This window comes from Palaemon carinicauda, chromosome 38 (genome assembly GCF_036898095.1).
Source record: "Palaemon carinicauda isolate YSFRI2023 chromosome 38, ASM3689809v2, whole genome shotgun sequence".
Lineage (NCBI taxonomy): Eukaryota > Metazoa > Arthropoda > Malacostraca > Decapoda > Palaemonidae > Palaemon > Palaemon carinicauda.
Genome location: NC_090762.1, coordinates 4,742,213 through 4,759,948, shown reverse-complemented (window position 1 = coordinate 4,759,948; position 17,736 = coordinate 4,742,213). Strand labels below are relative to the sequence as shown.

The 17,736-nt window shown below is 40.1% G+C and overlaps 1 protein-coding gene across 1 annotated transcript in view; it reads left to right on the top strand.

Annotated features, from left to right (window-relative positions):
- The first annotated feature begins 212 nt into the window (after positions 1-212).
- NO66 (Bifunctional lysine-specific demethylase and histidyl-hydroxylase NO66) overlaps positions 213-17,736 on the top strand; it is an 82,497-nt gene continuing 64,973 nt past the window's right edge. The window contains exons 1-3 of the mRNA XM_068361841.1: positions 213-356; positions 6,098-6,176; positions 16,713-17,277. Of these exons, the coding sequence (XP_068217942.1) occupies positions 6,126-6,176; positions 16,713-17,277 (616 nt within the window). The 5' untranslated portion in view covers positions 213-356; positions 6,098-6,125. The remainder of the gene's footprint in view (positions 357-6,097; positions 6,177-16,712; positions 17,278-17,736) is intronic.

Sequence of the window (17,736 nt, the reverse complement as noted above, 5' to 3'; positions counted from 1 at the left end):
GTTACAATTAGTGTGCCATATATTTATTTTATCAGTTATAATGGTATTTTCCTACTTTTCTTATATTTCAATATATTCGTATATTGTCATATACGTGACCCTCTGGCTTTTTTTAATTGACATTCAACAAGACACTCTAATGTTAAAGGGGAGCCGTTACAAAACATACACCCTATACCTAATGTAAACAAGGCTTAGAATGGCCATGCCAAACGAGGACACACTCACGAGCCTAACGATCCTCACGTTGACTGGATTCTAAATTTCTAATTTCTACTGCTTTGTCAAGAGACCGTTGTACACCCGTATAGTGCCACGTATTCAACTGTATAGAGGATTAATATATTGAAGCTTTTGTAAGTACATTATGTAGGCTTTAGGTTGGCCCGGTTACCAACCACCCGTTGAGGTACCACTACCTCGAGTGTAATTATTTTGGTAAAGTTTTACTATATACTCTATATATTTCTGAAACTATTCATTTAGTACAATAATACCGTTATTTGATCGTATGACTGGCTGGATAATGCTGTAAAGAAAAATCCCGTCCATAAATATAATTTTACACCTGGGTATACCATAACTCATATACCATGGCCTTCCACTGTCTTGGGGTAGAGTTCTCGGATATCGGTAGCTTGATGGTACACTCGGGCACACTATGTTTCCTTATATCTTTTCCTCACTGGGTTTATTTTTCCTGTTGGAGCTATTGTGCTTATAGCATCTTGCTTTTCCAACGAAGATTGTAGCTTAGCTAGTTGTAGTAATTATAATAATGAGTAAATACTAAGTATAAAATACTTTATTTTTAACCAAATACAAGAACCATCTATTTTATCCGTTTTCCTACCCCCTTATGAAAACAACGTATTAGTTTACAATGGCTTTCCCAGAATTTAAATAACCACCTAATTACTTTGCAAAAAGGTGAGAACTGCAGGATTACATTATATTGGAGTAAATGGAGAGCGTGGTTTTGTAAACTATTACTGAAAACATTAATGGATGATCACAGTATTAAACTGAGGATTAGGATGGGGGTGAAAACAAAAAAAAAGAAATTGATTTATAACAATAATAATGGTTATAAATGTATACTCATAAGATAACTATAGTCAATTTCTTTTAGCGATGCAGATTTGCACAGACTCGCAGCGGTGCCCTTTTAGCTCGGAAAAGTTTCCTGAACGCTGATTGGTTGGACGAGATAATTCTAACCAATCAGCGATCAGGAAACTTTTTCCGAGCTAAAAGGGCACCGCTGCGAGTTGGTGCAAATCTGCCTCAATAAAAGAAATGGACTATAGTACAAAAAATGTGGTTCATGTAGTGGCTGGAAATTAAAGTATCCTAATCATCTGATCCATGCTTATTGGTCGATTGCGCAGCGCCATCTATGGATCCATCGTTGGCGCAGCAATCGGTAGGTTTGGAATGCTGACATGGCAGCTACAGCTTCCAGATTCTGCAACTCAGGAGCCGAGAAGGCCGCCATTTCATGAATAAGCTGCTCATAAAAAGTACACATTATCAGGGCAGCCATATCTGGGTCAATAGGTAAAGGGTTAGGATGTGTTCCTGTAAGCATATAAAACTTACGCTGACGAGAAAGAGCAGGCGGAGGAATTCTTGATAACATACTCTACCTCAGGGAGTTTTCTGCATCTGAAATCTGTTTATTCAACTTGGCTATAGTATCCTCAGCTTGGTTAGATAAGGGACTGTCAAACTTATGACATACATTTTGAGGTTCTGGAAAGAAACTGTCAATAAGGCAGTATCTCCCAACCATACAAGCACAAGGGGCTTATATCTGTTTTTGACATTGTTAATAGTTTATATAGGACATATCTGTTTTGAGGCTGTTACTGTTTTTAGAATGATATATTGTTAATTTATTCTCATCATTTATTTATTTCCTTATTTCCTGTCCTCACTGGGGTATTTTTCCTTGTTGGAGCCCTTGGGCTTATAGCATCTTGCTTTTCCAACTAGGGTTGTAGTTTGGCTAGTAATAATAATAATAATAATGGATATGGTTGCGGCTCACAATGAGGCCGGGCTTGCTGTCCAGCAATCGTTTGATTGTACAGCACTATTGATTGATTTGGACCTCAAATTAAAGAAGAAAGGAACATTAGGATTTAACTAAAACATGTAAACTTTATTAACATCTTCACTTATTTACATGATGACTTGTCATTAAAAATGTATACTTTCAGTAAATCAACCAGAGACTCATTAAAATTCACAAAGTACATTTATTTATCTAGGTATACAAAACATGCCTCACCATCCAAAAAGGAAATATATGTTTCAAGTTAAACACACGATTCACATATGTTTTCCAGTTCTTAGTACATCTCAATGAATTTATATTTACACGTTGTGTGTTAATACATCATCAGTAATCAGTGTCACTCTCTCCTGCTGACTAAATCATCATCCATTTCAACTGACAAACTCATCATCTTATTCACAAACTGCTAATCACCAATTACAATTACAATTTCAATCGGTTTATTCTCCAAAGTGGGCCTACAACATAATACATAAAATCAAATACATTACATTGTTTTTGTCAACAAAAAGATTGATTCCATTTTCCAATGTACTACAAAATAATTTACTTAGGCTGCTTGATATGAAAATATATCCTTCAGTATACTCCTTGAATGTGCACTGCAATCGATGGATGGTTGGGCTGTCTATCGATGTCTGGACTGACGATGGATGGTCATTATTTTGGGAATATTTTATACCTTCAGATGAGCAACAATACATATACAGTATAATTAATGGAGAGCATTTTCAACATAATCAATTACCTATATAAATGAAATTTCACTAATTTTGAAATAGATTGTACAGTACTTTCCTTTTTGAGATGTATTCTTATGATGGTAGTCATACAGGAACTGAAGGGAAAGGTGAAAAAAGAATGGCTGTTGTAGAACAATATCCGGGAACTTTTGCATAGATATTTGGAAGCTCACAATTGGTTAAAAAATTAAGCTGGTGAATACAACATTGCAAAAACACAGAAAGCTTCCCAAAGCTATTGAAATCAGTGGATCAGTCTCCCATAGGCACACAATAGTGTTCATATTTTAATCGATCGCTACGTAAGTTATTATGTCCCAGCCCCCTTAAATCATAAAGAGAAAAATGCCAAAGTAGCCTGCAACCATCCAATATTTATAGTGAATTCCTGTTTCACTATGAATTAATGTATCATATATTTACCATGATAATAGTAATACAGTGAACCCTCGCTACTTCGCGGTTCGACCATCGCGGATTCACCACTTCGCGGATTTTTTCCATAACCCATATATATACAGTAATATATATATATATACATATATAATATATATATATATATATATATATATATATATATATATATATATATATATATATATATATATATATATGCATGTATTTATGTATATATGTAGGTATGTATATGTGTATACATATAAATATATATATATACACACACACACACACACACACACACATATATATATATATATATATATATATATATATATATATATATATATATATCTAAAGTAGGAAGATGTGATGTAGTTCTAAGGGAAAAGTATGGGAAATATGTCTGGGTAATAAGCAAAGCTCTACCTCCAGTTTGTTTCTTCATTAGGATCAGAGATAAATGTAAACAAAACATTGGTTGCCATTTTTTATCGTGCTTTTTAGCATGTTTAGGAAATGCATGATATAAAATCACCTTTAATATTTGTGCCTGTTTTAGTTTAGGGTACTGTAGTACATGCATTAAGTGTTCTGTACATTAAAGGGTAGTTTGTTAACAGTACTACGTACAAGGGAAGGTTTTAAAAGTCTGAATATACATGTTGAATAAATAGGTAAATATGGTGTCACTACTTCGCGGATTTTCACCTATCGCGGCCGCGTCTGGAACCTATCTACCGCGATAAACGAGGGTTCACTGTAATAACAATAATATTAATGATAATAATAATTATATAGTACAGTAATCATGTTGTGAGAGGATACACAACTTAGAAAATGAAATGGTGTTTACATAGTCATACAGATAAAAATGTCTAAGTACCCAGCACATTGCTTCTCCTGACTCGAGCACCCGTAGCTGTGTTATACCTTGAGATTCTGGAAGTATGATCCAATTTTAAGTACACACGTTGATATCAGATCCTCCCAAATCTTCAGGAAGAACCTGTCAGAAGTGCTAGTGCTGAAGGTAATAGTCTAGCACAACAGACAACTGTTGCTGCACATTAGCCCACTCATGGGAGTTTACTTACAGGTGCCTGGATAACCTTATCCTTGGTCCTGCGGTAGTTACTCAACAAGCCATGTTGTGGACCTGCTCCTTCATGGGATAAGTAGCATCTTGTGTAAGATAATGGTTGCAACACAAGTCTTCTATGAGAGATAGAATGTTTGGTAGTTCTCTTTTTCCTTTTTCCCTGTTGCATTGAAATATTCACTTCATTATGTGCTGGATTGAATGCTAGAAGCAGGCAAGCCTCATGTCTGAGTAACTTTTCTTTACAGACAAGTTCTGTAATGAAGTTTCTCCCTCATCCTTCTAGACAAGTGGGAAAATGAATGGAATGTATGATCCCATTCCTCATGGGCCATACATTCATGACCGTCTACCAGTCTCTTATTATGGAGCTAACTTAAACACCTGTGACATCTCCATGTCCAGGTCGTTAGGAGGTTCACGAGAGTCATCACTTTTGCTCTTCCCCAAAACTAAAGTGCATGGACATTTCCTGGGTCATTAAACCAACCAAGTTGGTTTTGGGGCCTTCCTCCCTTCCTCAGAGTGAGTCTCCGATGAAAGGTCAAGGTTTGTATTGTGTAAGAACAAATTGCAGATCTTTTAATCAAGTTTTTTTTTTTCCCCTAATTTTACAAACTTTACTCTAAGTTACACTTCCCACCTTAACCATCCTACAATTTGTAGGTGAATGTTAAAGTAGCTACTCAGTGTGCTGGCAGGGGGCGGGGCTTCCCTACCACCTATCAGTAACTACTGACATCATGGCTATATTGTATTAAAGTACTTAGGTTTGTATATAGTTAGGAAGAATACAAAATATTTAAGAAATTTGTAATATTGACAGTATTTCAAATTTTTATGAGGAATTTCTGATATTATTATTATTACTATCCAAGCTACAACCCTAATTGGAAAAGCAAGACGCTATAAGCCCAGGGGCTCCAATAGGGAAAAATAGCCCAGTGAGGAAAGGAAATAAGGAAATAAATAACTGAAGAGAACAAATTAACAATAAATCATTCTAAAAAAAGTAATGTCAAAAGAGATATATCATATATAAACTATTAACAACGTCAACAACAAAAATGTCATATATAAACTATAAAAAGACTCATGTCCGTCTGGTCAACAAAAAAGCATTTGCTCCAACTTTGAACTTTTGAAGTTCTACTGATTCAACAACCCGATTAGGAAGATCATTCCACAAACAAGTTTCACAAGGTTCATCCTCTTATTGATGGGTAGGACTGATTTGAGGATTATGCTTTGGCTAATTTGAAACCTTCCAGTAACCTACATTCTATTGTAGAACAACCATTGCCATCAAGGGGTAAAAACATTAACCATCCTCTTGCGTATCTAATTGTTTCATGCTTTGAAATTAGAGTTTTGTGCTGCAATTACAATAAAAAAATTTAAATAAAGTTTGAGTTGTGTGCTGTAATTATAGTAATAATTTTTAGATAAAGTTTGAGTTGTGTACTATAATTACAGTAACAATTTTAATAAAATATGAAATTTTTATTGAAAAAATCATTTTAGTCATCAATACCTACTTAAGGGCAATACAGTATAGTATTAAGTATCTTGTTACATGGTGTCTGTGAATTGTGGTTTCAGCATACATTATTTGATATTCTTATCTTTTATGTAGATTACATAAAACATATAGCAAGATACATGAACAGAGTTCTTTTACAAAGCGCATATTGTGTTTATGCATTATTAAGTATTTGTGTGTGTGCATATCTATACTGTACATTATAGAAAATTAAGTATTTTTTTTTACAGGTTTTAGTGTGTGTGCCCTTTACGAAACATGAAAGTGAGCAACAAACCACTGACTGCATTTGAAGTCTATGCAAAAGGGGTACAGTATGCCAATCTTTACTTTTCTAATTAGTATTCATTATTCAAGAATGTGGTTTTGACCTATGCTTTGTGCTACAGATAATTTATTTGATTTATATATTTGTGTTCTGAGGGAACCTTCCATGCATAAGATTGCAAATTCCATCATTGTTTAGTGAGTGAAATAGCTCCATTAACCCTTCTACCCCCAAAGGACGTACTGGTACGTTTCACAAAACCCATCCCTTTACCCCCATGGATGTACCGGTACGTCCTTGCAAAAAAATGCTATAAAAATTTTTTTTTTCATATTTTTGATAATTTTTTGGAAAAAATCAGGCATTTTCCAAGAGAATGAGACCAACCTGACCTCTCTATGACAAAAATTAAGCCTGTTATAGCAATTTAAAAAAGATATACTGCAAAATGTGCTGGGAAAAAAATAACCCCTTGGGGGTTAAGGGTTGGAAATTTCCAAAGAGCCTGGGGGTAAAAGGGTTAATATCTCATCTTTAAATTTTTACACCATTACCTGTATGGTTTCTATTAGTTGATTTTCAAACTCTGTTGGGCTTTCTTTTTCTTTGCTTTTTATTCATAAGAGATTACAAACCATTGCCTTTTTATGTAGAGCTATCCTTGGCACATGCTGAAAAACTGTCATTGATGCTTAGTAAGAAGGTACAGTATTTGATAATGGTAGGCAGAAGAAAAAGTTGTTAACCTCCTTTTTGTGTCCATGCATTTTTATCTCCCTGTTTACTATAGCTGTCTCTTTTGTGGTCTGCCCCAAATTACTGTCAAGATATTGTTATATTGGGGAGTCTGGCTTGATTGTTGATATCAAATGATGGATGTTTCTCAGGCTTAGGAAGTATTGTATGAACATCATAGATTTACAAGCATCTTCTCCCTACTTGGAGTACTTATCATGATCTCCCTCAAAGGGGAATTAGTTTGCAGAAAAGCTCATGAAGCCTAAAGTGTGTTCTCCAGTGCTGCTGGGATGGAGAATACTGTCTTTGATGCCAAAAGATTTTTTGTTTATATACAAATACAAACTCATCCATTAACAGAAGTGAGTCAAGCAAAGCTGGGAATTCGTCTCTTAAAATTTATAACGAGGTATCGGTAGTTATTGGCGGCCAGCTGTTGGGTAATACGGATGTATTATCAGTGTGACAAACTAGGCTATATTTATTTTTTTTTTTATATCTTTCTAGATTACTGTGTACCTTTTGGAATAGAGAATCCATGTGCAGGCATGTGGTTCTGTCCGGGCATATTGGGTCACCTTCATGATCAGGAACTCCGTCTTCACGCTCCGGTGAGGTGACAAAGAAGGAGGAAGATTTAGAATTACCTTTAGAACAAGCCTTGCTCTTCAATTTGGAGTGAGTACAACGTTGTACTTTCAGAAGGCAACACTGCTAATGACTACTCTCACAGTACCCTCGGGACCTCCTTAGATCTTAAGGGTTTTTCATTGATGGAGAAACCCCTGCAAGCCTTAGCAACATTGGGGGCTAGGTCTTCCTCTTTGGCCCCATTTTCCCCTGCAGAGAAAATTATTGATGTGACCCCTCAGTTTGGTCCTAGACTCGAGAAGGTGCTGTTAATCACTAATCCTCACCTTCCTCAGTGCTGTTGTCACCAAATAAGAAATCTGCGATTGTTTCTTTAAGTAAGGGAAGGAAGGAAATTCCTCCTACCTCCCTCTCCACCCAGCCCAATTCCTTCGATCTCGTCATCTGCGATAGTCTCTTGGTAACCGTCTTCAAAGTTCCCCCGATGGAATCAACCTCTCCAATGAGAAAATATACTCCCATCTTCTCTGAAGATGAATCTTCAAAACTTCATATCTATGAGATATTTTCTGATCTTTATGAGAGACGTCACACACACTATCTTCTTGGGAGAGTGAGGAATATTCCAGTTCCATTAATGTCATCGGATGTACTCTCCAGGCGCAGCTTTGGATCGTACAGGAAACAGCCCGAATGATTATCTCTCAGAACATGGTGATTCCCCCCAGATAAGTCATTAGATATGACCAATTTATTGGTACCCAGTTCAGGTCCAGCCCCAGGGGAGGCAAAAACCTAGAGATTGGATCTGTCTGTGTTTTTGAAGGTTTGATTCTTATTAGATCAACATCTTTGGAGAAGCAACAAGAGCTCCAGTAAGAGGTCTTTAAACTTCTATAGATCATCTTATTGGAGCCCTACAGGGCTTGAGGCCTGCTCTGGAAATTCCTGGTTAGAACTAGCCAGGGAAGCCATAGAAAGCATTGACAAACAAGTGCTGAATGCAAGAGCCTTAAAACACCGTATAACTTTCACTGGCCACTACCTTCAGGAGTGTACTACAGGTCCCCTGAGGTCTGTGGCACCTGTTCAACAGGTTGTGTAGCAAGCCTGGGATGAAAAAGCATCTTGTCTAAGATAATAGTTGTCACACAACCCAGGGAATGAAAAGTAAGAATGACTGGCCACTTTTCCTTTCTTTTTCCCCTCCCTTTGAATGCAACTGTTGTGTTATGTTGCTGGACTGGATGTTAGACGTAGGTAAGCTATGCTACCAAGTAAATTTTGATTTAAGTTGTATTATGTTGAAGTATCTCCCCTATCCTTCTAGACAAGTCAGAGGGCAGACATAATGCCCATATATTCGGACTTCATATTCGAAAGGATATAGCTTCTTCATTAATCTTCTACCAGTTCTTTGGTAGGCACCTAGGCCAACACCTGTGACTTTGTCATGCTCAAGTAGTTAGGAGGTTAACAGGAGTCTTGACTCTCACTTCTCTACAGGGCCAAAGAACATAGACATATCCTGGGTTAGTTAAATGGTCAGATTGGTTATAGGGGACTTCTGCTCTCCTAAGACTTAAGTCTCCTATTAAAGGTCAATGCTTTGTGTGACTAGGAACGAATCAGAAATAATTTGTATTTATCATAACTATACAAACCTGAGAACTTTTAAGTTGAGATACCCACCTCAACCACCCCACGAGTCCTAGGGTAAAGGTCAAAGTGAGGTTTGCTCTACCTTGTTATAAGTTTAACGGCTATTTCCAGCTTTGTTGAAGTCATACTCCCATTAAAAGTGTCAGGTTTGTATAGTTAGGAAACATACAAGTGACTGTAATTTGTGTTATATTTCTATGTTAGCATTAACCCTTTTACCCCCAGGCTATTTGGAAATTTTCAACCCTTAACCCCCAAGGGTTATTTTTTATCAAGCACATTTTGCTGTATATTTTTTTAAAAATTTCTCTAACAGCCTTAATTTTTGTCATAGAGAGGTTAGGTTGGTCTCATTCTCTTGGAAAATGCCTGAAGTATCTCAAAAAATTATAAAAAATATGCAAAAAATAATTTGAATGGCATTTTTTTTGCAAGGACGTACCGGTACATCTATGGGGGTAAAGGGATGAGTTTTGTGAAACGTACCAGTACGTCCTTTTGGGATAAAAGGGTTAACTTAGTGTATATGTGGATAGACTAAACATTGTTAGGATGATTTTGGGATAACCGAAGGTACTCACCAATATTGAGTAGTGTAGATAGTCATGAGATTACTGTATAAGTTATTCAATTATACAATATAGTGACAGATTCATGTAGATTGCATCTCTACTTGAGTATTAAAAGGCGTGATACATACTTTGGTATAAAATCATTAAACATTAAGAAATATTTGTGTCGAAATGGGTTGTGCCTCGTAAAGTGATTAATATTGAGGTCACTTAGATTTCTTTACAAGGTATGGTCTGTCTGAAAGTGAATTTTTTTTTAGACTAGTCCTTTGGACCTGTAAAACAAAACTTAGGAAATTTTGGATTTTCAGAAAACTATAATTTATTATTTTCAATATTAAACTTACCCGATAATCATGTAGCTGTCAACTCTGTTGCCCGACAGAATTCTATGGAGGGATACGCCAGCTATCACAATACTAGAAGGGGGTGTTCTTACCAGCGCCACCTGTGGCCAGGTACTCAAGTACTTCTTGTTGACACCTCCTCAATTATTCCTCTGTCGTGCTTCTGACAAGACGTTCTGGGATACGCTTATGTTCTTGGAGTATTTTCACGACTTTGGTGAAGTATTTCTCTTTGATTTCGGCTGTCGCTTTACTGGAAACTTCTATTTTAGCTTAGTTAGCTTTTGGAATTAATTTGATTAATTTTGGTGACGAAGAGAGTATGAACTCTCGTTCACCTTTCAATGGCCAACCCTTCCCTTAGACGGAAGTGTTGGTGTCTAAGAGAGTATAGACTCTCTTTCTTAATTTTGCTTAACAAAAGTTATAGATTTATTTTATATCTCTCCGCCTCTTATAGGCCTCTTCGATTAACTTCCTTTTATTATAAACTTATTAAAATTAATTTTTATATTTGTTTATATTCGACCTTCCTAATAGTAGGCGGTCTTTTCTTGGTACCGAAGTTAATTAACATTGAGCCCGTCATTTCGGTTTTACCTGTTAACATATTATGCTATTTTAAGGTCTTTGAAAGAATTTCTTTGATAGTCTCGTACTTTTTCAAAGTTGAACTAACGTTTTGTTTTGTCTCTGCAGTTGTTGACGTTCAGAACGTTTCAACTTGCACTCTATCGTTACGATAGAGAAAGAATGTTCACGGTTTCACGTTGCAGTAAGAGTAACCGTGTCTAGCGTTTTGTTCATTCTTTCTTAACTTAATGGTTTTGATCCTAATAAAGGAACTTTTCATTTTGGGAAATATTTCAGTTTTTTTCCTTTAACAATAATATGTTTTAACGATATATATGATTGGGCTCTTCTCTCAGGTTCTAAGTCAAGAGAGAGAGAGAGAGAGAGAGAGATAGAGACGGAGGGAGAAAGAGGATAAACGTTTCCCTCAAGCCTGCCAGGCGTACGAGTAACGTCGTTATCGTTTTGCTCTTATCCCTAGTCTCTTTAGGGGAAGAAACTAAACGTTTCTAGAGTGATCTAGTGTTTAGTCTCTTTCCAGCCACTGAATTTTCTTTCATTAGATTTTTCTGTTACATTGTAATTCTGTTTTCGCAATTACTAACTTTTGAGAAGGATAGAATTGCGTGTTTCAGGTACAAACCACTTAAAGTTTCGAGTTCAGTGAAATAAGTGCAAACAGAAATCAAAGTGATAAGTGATTAGTGCAAAGTATGTCAGTGTTATGCGTGAGGGTACTTTTGTGCGCGCCAGTCGTCCTCCCAGTCCGGGACCTCTTGCAAGCTCCCAAGCCCAGGGGAGAAGCAATGTCGAAGGGCAAAAGGGTTCGGCAGGCCTTGATCGGCGCACAGAAGTATCCTCGGTGGTTGTGGGCGTGTCTTACCGAGACCGTCACTCCCACCCGCAGACGATTGAGCCCTTATTTTGCTCGTCTGCAGAAGAGATTTAGAGGAGAAAATAAAGGCAGAGTTACGCTGGTCTCAGGTATCAAGACCTCTTAAACGTAAAGTCCAGACCTATGCCAGACGTACGAAGTAAAGTTCAACAACCCGGATGCAGTCATTGGGTTAGCTCTGACTCTCCTCAGTCATCAGTTTGTCGGGTTGAGAGTGCGCCTACACTCCCCCCCCCATGCTCGCTCCGCCTGATCGCAGTTCCACCTGCCAGGCGTACGATGTTGTGGACTCTACTACAGTCCATGCAAGCACAGCTTTCGGACCTGATGCGTGAGTGTCGTGCTGAGAGTGTTGCACCTCCTCCTCCTCCTGCACCGGTGGTGCACCAACCGCCTGCACCCGTTCAGCCTGTGCTGCACCCTCCTGCACCGGTGGTGCACCAACCGGCTGCACCCGTTCAGCCTGTGCTGCACCCGCCTGCACTCGCTGCACCCAGTCGCAGCACCATCTGCCAGGCGTACGATGTTGTGGACTCTACTACAGTCCATGCAAGCACAGCTTTCGGACCTGTTGCGTGAGTGTCGGGCTGAGAGTGTTGCACCTCCACCTGCACCCTTTCAGCCTGTGCTCAACCCGCCTGCACTCGCTGCACCCAGTCGCAGCACCATCTGCCAGGCGTACGATGTTGTGGACTCTACTACAGTCCATGCAAGCACAGCTTTCGGACCTGTTGTGTGAGTGTCGGGCTGAGAGTGTTGCACCTCCCCTGCACCCGTTCAGCCTGTGCTCAACCCGCCTGCACTCGCTGCACCCAGTCGCAGCACCATCTGCCAGGCGTACGATGTTGAACCTCTTTCTGTGTTCGCTGTTCCCAGTGTTGTTCAGCCTCAGCCTTCTTTAAGGCAACCTTCGGTTTGGGATCAGGAGGATTACCCCACTCTTCCTCCTCCTCCCCTGGCTGCTCCACCGGTGGTGCAACTCTCGGTGGAGGTACAATCTCTTCCACCTGTGAGTCAGTCTCCTCAGCTGCTGCACCGAGCTCAACCCGTGCACCCTGATCCTGCGCCTCAGACACCTCTGCTTGCGGGAACTTTACCTTGTTCTGCGCAACCTCGGTCTCTTCACGCTCCACTCATACCACAGGAACAGGAACTTTCTGCACCTTCCACTGTTGTTGTTTCAGCTCGTTCTGACTCTGCTGTTCAGCATACCTTACCTCCATTTTCAAACCATGGCAAAAATATGAATCATGAGTTATGAATGTAAGGTAAACATTATGTTGATTTTTTAAACCCCATGCAAGCATGCATAAAGCACTCTAGCACTGGTCATGGAATTTCTGAGGAATGTTAAACGCCATGCACACGCTCTGCTTTCCTTACAGCAGGCTCTGCTTACAGCAGGCTCTGCTTACTACATGCTCAGCATTCAGCATGCTCTGCATTCAGCATGCTCTGCATACAACACATGCTCTACATACAGCATGCTCTGCATACAGCATACTCTGCGTTCATCATGCTCTGCATACCTTACCGCATGCTTCTCAACATATCTTGGGTTGTTGCCAACTCACTAGACTGTCAAGCAGTTTCATAACGTTGCCTTCTAGTCTGCTGCTTTTGCACCAGTGAACCCTCACTCAGAGAACTTAGCTTTTCTAGGATAAGGTCCCTGTAGATGAGAAAGTTCTTTTCTCCCTCCTTCTGATATTCCCTTGAGGACTCTGTCATTTAGAGGGAGCCTTTAGCTGCATAACCTCTTATGGACTTTTATTTAAGCATAACATGCTTACAGGGAAGGTAATGGTTCCACTTCAGCCGCTAATCCCGTCTGTTACCACACCTGCTCCCATAGACCTTGAGCTGTGTTGCATGACATGCAGTCCAAGCTTAGTCCTTGTTAGAGGATTTTTGTTTACGAAGTCAATGTGACACGGGGAAGACGTTCAACAACCAACAGAAGGGACTTGTTGTGACGCAGTGCGGCAACCTCAGCAACCCGTTAAGGAGTTGTCTGTACGACCCAGATAGTCTAGACAGATTCGGGTTGTCACTGTACTTCCTCGCTTGCCCATGATTGTCAGTTTACAGACTGTGCAGCAGTATCATGATCTTGTGTCCGGCTCCGTCAGACGACTGGCTTTTAAGAGCTCCCACAAGTCGTCGCTGTCTGGAGATTTTCAAATGGACTATGGATCTGACCAAGGAACTGGGCCTCCTGGTCAATTTTGAGGAGTCTCAGCTCGTTCCATCCCAGACCATTGTTTCCTTGGGTATGGATCTTCAGAGTCGAGCTTTTCGGACTTGTCCGTCGGCCCCAAGGATCTTCCAAGCCCTAGAATGCATCCAGAGCATGCTGAGAAGGAACCGATGCTTATTCAGGCAGGGGATGAGTCTAACAGGGACACTTTCATCACTGGCCCTGTTCATCGAGTTAGGGAGACTCCACCTCCGCCCCCTTCAGTATCATCTAGCTGCTCACTGGATAAAGGACATGACGCTAGAGACGGGCTCAGTTCCTGTTTCCGAAGAGATGAGGTCTACTCTAACGTGGTGGAAGAACAGCATTCTTCTCAAGGAAGGTCTACCTTTGGCTGTTCAGACCCCCGACCACCGTCTCTTCTCGGACGCATCGGACACGGGCTGGGGTGCGACACTGGACGGACAGGAATGCTCGGGAACATGGAATCAGGAGCAAAGGACACTTCACATCTATTGCAAGGAGTTGTTGGCAGTTCATCTGGCCTTGATAAACTTCAAGTCCCTCCAGCTTAACAAGGTGGTGGAGGTGAACTCCGACTACACCACAGCCTTGGCTTACATCTCCAAGCAGAGAGGGACTCATTCGAGGAAGTTGTTCAAGATCGCAAGGGACCTCCTCATTTGGTCAAAGATCGAAAGCTCACGCTGGTAACGAGGCTCATTCAGGGCGATATGAATGTCATGGCAGATCGCCTCAGCCGTAAGGGTCAGGTCTTCCCCACAGAGTGGACCCTTCACAAGAATGTTTGCAGCAGACTTTGGGCCCTGTGGGGTCTGCCAACCATAGTTCTATTCGCTACCTCGATGACCAAGAAGCTCCTCTTGTATTGTTCTCCGATTCCAGACCCAGCAGCAGTTCGCGTGGATGCCTTTCTGCTGGATTGGTCCCATCTCAACCTGTATGCATTCCCGCCATTCAAGATTGTCAACAGGGTACTTCAGAAGTTCGCCTCTCTCAAAGGGACACGGTTGACGTTGGTTGCTCCCCTCTGACCCGCGAGAGAAGGGTTCACCGAGGTACTGCAATGGCTGGTCGACGTTCCCAGGACTCTTCCTCTAAGAGTGGACCTTCTGCGTCAACCTCACGTAAAGAAGGTACACCCAAACCTCCACGCTCTTCGTCTGACTGCCTTCAGACTATCGAAAGTCTCTCAAGAACTAGAGGCTTTTCGAAGGAGGCAGCCAGAACGATTGCCAGAGCAAGGACGATATCCACTCTCAGAGTCTATCAGTCTTAATGGGAAGTCTTCCGAAGCTGGTGCAAGGCCAATGCAGTTTTCCTCAACCAGTACCACTGTAACCCAGATTGCTGACTTCCTGTTACATCTAAGGAACGTAAAATCCCTATCAGCTCCTACGATCAAGGGTTACAGAAGTATGTTGGCAGCGGTTTTCCGCCACAGAGGCTTGGATCTTTCCTCCAACAAAGATCTACAGGACCTCCTTAGGTCTTTTGAGACCTCAAAGGAACGTCGGTTGTCCACTCCAGACTGGAATCTAGACGTGGTCCTAAGGTTCTTAATGTCATCAGGATTTGAACCGTTCCAATCAGCCTCTTTTAAGGACCTCACATTAGAAACTCTTTTCCTCGTGTGCTTAGCAACAGGTAAAAGAGTAAGTGAGATCCACGCCTTCAGCAGGAACATAGGTTTCACATCTGAAACGGCTACATGTTCCTTGCGGCTCGGTTTTTTTTTGGCTAAAACGAGCTTCCTTCCCGTCCTTGCCCTAAGTCGTTCGAGATCCCAAGCCTGTCCAACATGGTGGGGAACGAACTAGAGAGAGTACTTTGCCCTGTTAGAGCTCTTAAGTACTATTTAAGAAGGTCAAAACCATTACGAGGACAATCAGAAGCCTTATGGTGTGCTATCAAGAAGCCTTCTCTACCAATGTCTAAGAACTCAGTTTCTTACTACATCAGGCTTCTGATTAGAGAAGCAAATTCTCATCTGAAGGAAGAAGACCTTGCTTTGCTGAAGGTAAGGACACATGAAGTGAGAGCTGTGGCTACTTCAGTGGCCTTCAAACAGAACCGTTCTCTGCAGAGTGTTATGGATGCAACCTATTGGAGAAGCAAGTCAGTGTTCGCATCATTCTATCTCAAAGATGTCCAGTCTCTTTACGAGTACTGCTACACCCTGGGTCCATTCGTGGCAACGAATGCAGTAGTAGGCGAGGGCTCAGCCACTACATTCCCATAATTCCATAACTTTTTAACCTTTCTCTTGAATACTTTTTATGGGTTGTTCGGTCGGCTAAGAAGCCTTCCACATCCTTGTTGATTTGGCGGGTGGTCAATTCTTTCTTGAGAAGCGCCGAGGTTAAAGGTTGTGATGAGGTCCTTTAGTATGGGTTGCAGCCCTGTATACTTTAGCACCTTTGGGTTGATTCAGCCTCCAAGAGGAACGCTGCGCTCAGTAAGGAAGACGAACTTAAAAAAGAGACAGAGTAACGGTTCAATTCGACTTCCTTACCAGGTACTTATTATTTCATTGTTATTTGAGATAACTGTTATATGAAATATGGGATACTTAGCTATCCTTTAATCTTGTACACTGGTTTTCACCCACCCCCCTGGGTGTGAATCAGCTACATGATTATCGGGTAAGTTTAATATTGAAAAATGTTATTTTCATTAGTAAAATAAATTTTTGAATATACTTACCCGATAATCATGATTTAATTGACCCTCCCTTCCTCCCCATAGAGAACCAGTGGGACCGAGGAATAATTGAGGAGGTGTCAACAAGAAGTACTTGAGTACCTGGCCACAGGTGGCGCTGGTAAGAACACCCCCTTCTAGTATTGTGATAGCTGGCGTATCCCTCCATAGAATTCTGTCGGGCAACAGAGTTGACAGCTACATGATTATCGGGTAAGTATATTCAAAAATTTATTTTACTAATGAAAATAACATATTTCTTTTTTATTTTTCAGAAAGTTCCAGAGGTAACCAAAAACCCAGCAATTGTTAGTAGAAATAAGATAAAGAAATTGAAAAGGAAGAAATTGATAGAGACCAAAAAATTAAAAAAGGCTGGTATTTCAATAACAGAAGATTCCGATCCCAAATCGACTAGTGTTGTTGTTGTTAGAAGTGGTGCCGTTAAACCTGTCAAAAAGAAGAAAACTTTGCCGATAGAAAATGGAGTAAATGGATTAAATGTCAAGAAAAAGAAGCCAAAAAAGAAGAAAGCCTTGGCTCCAGATAATGAAAATGAATCTACAAATGAAAAGGTTACTAAAACATTGAAAGAGAAAAAGGTGAAAAAGTTAAATAAAGAGAAGAGTAATAATGTAAAAAAACCAAAAAGTGTAAAAACTGAGAAACAAGCAGATCTTAAAAAGAAAATAGCAGAAGTGAGGAAGCTTGTGAAAAAGAAGGCAGTGGAAAGTAAAGATACTTCTTCTGAGAATGATGAAGATGAAGATGAAGACGCTCTTGTTGAAAGCAATGAATGGGAGGAAAGTGATGATGAGATGGAGTGCGTCATAGAAGCTTGTAAGTAGTAAATACTAGCATGGTACAGTGTACTGTATATAAAAATGTTCTTAATGCTTCTTTGTTCCAACACGAAGTACTTACCTCGAACTACTTTCTTAGGAGTATCTGGGATCTCCTCCCATCCGACCAGAATTTTGTATAGTTTACCCTACTGCTGTTTTCTATGCAGGGCATCTCTGACGGAGTGATACGCGCCCAGAGACGACCCGGGGTCAGAGAGCATGCTTGCTCAGGTCTCGCTCTCCAGTAGGTTTCTGGTCACGTAAAGCCAAGTAAGTGTTGAAATAATAAATTTCAAAATAGAATTTTTATTTATTATCATGGATCTCATAAATTTGTTAAATTTGGAGATAATTTGTATTTTTCCTCGCTATAAAAACCGGAGTGAATTAATTTCATAGGAGAGATAACAGCGAAACTAGAGAACATGGCAGTTGTAATTTTTATGATAAGGTG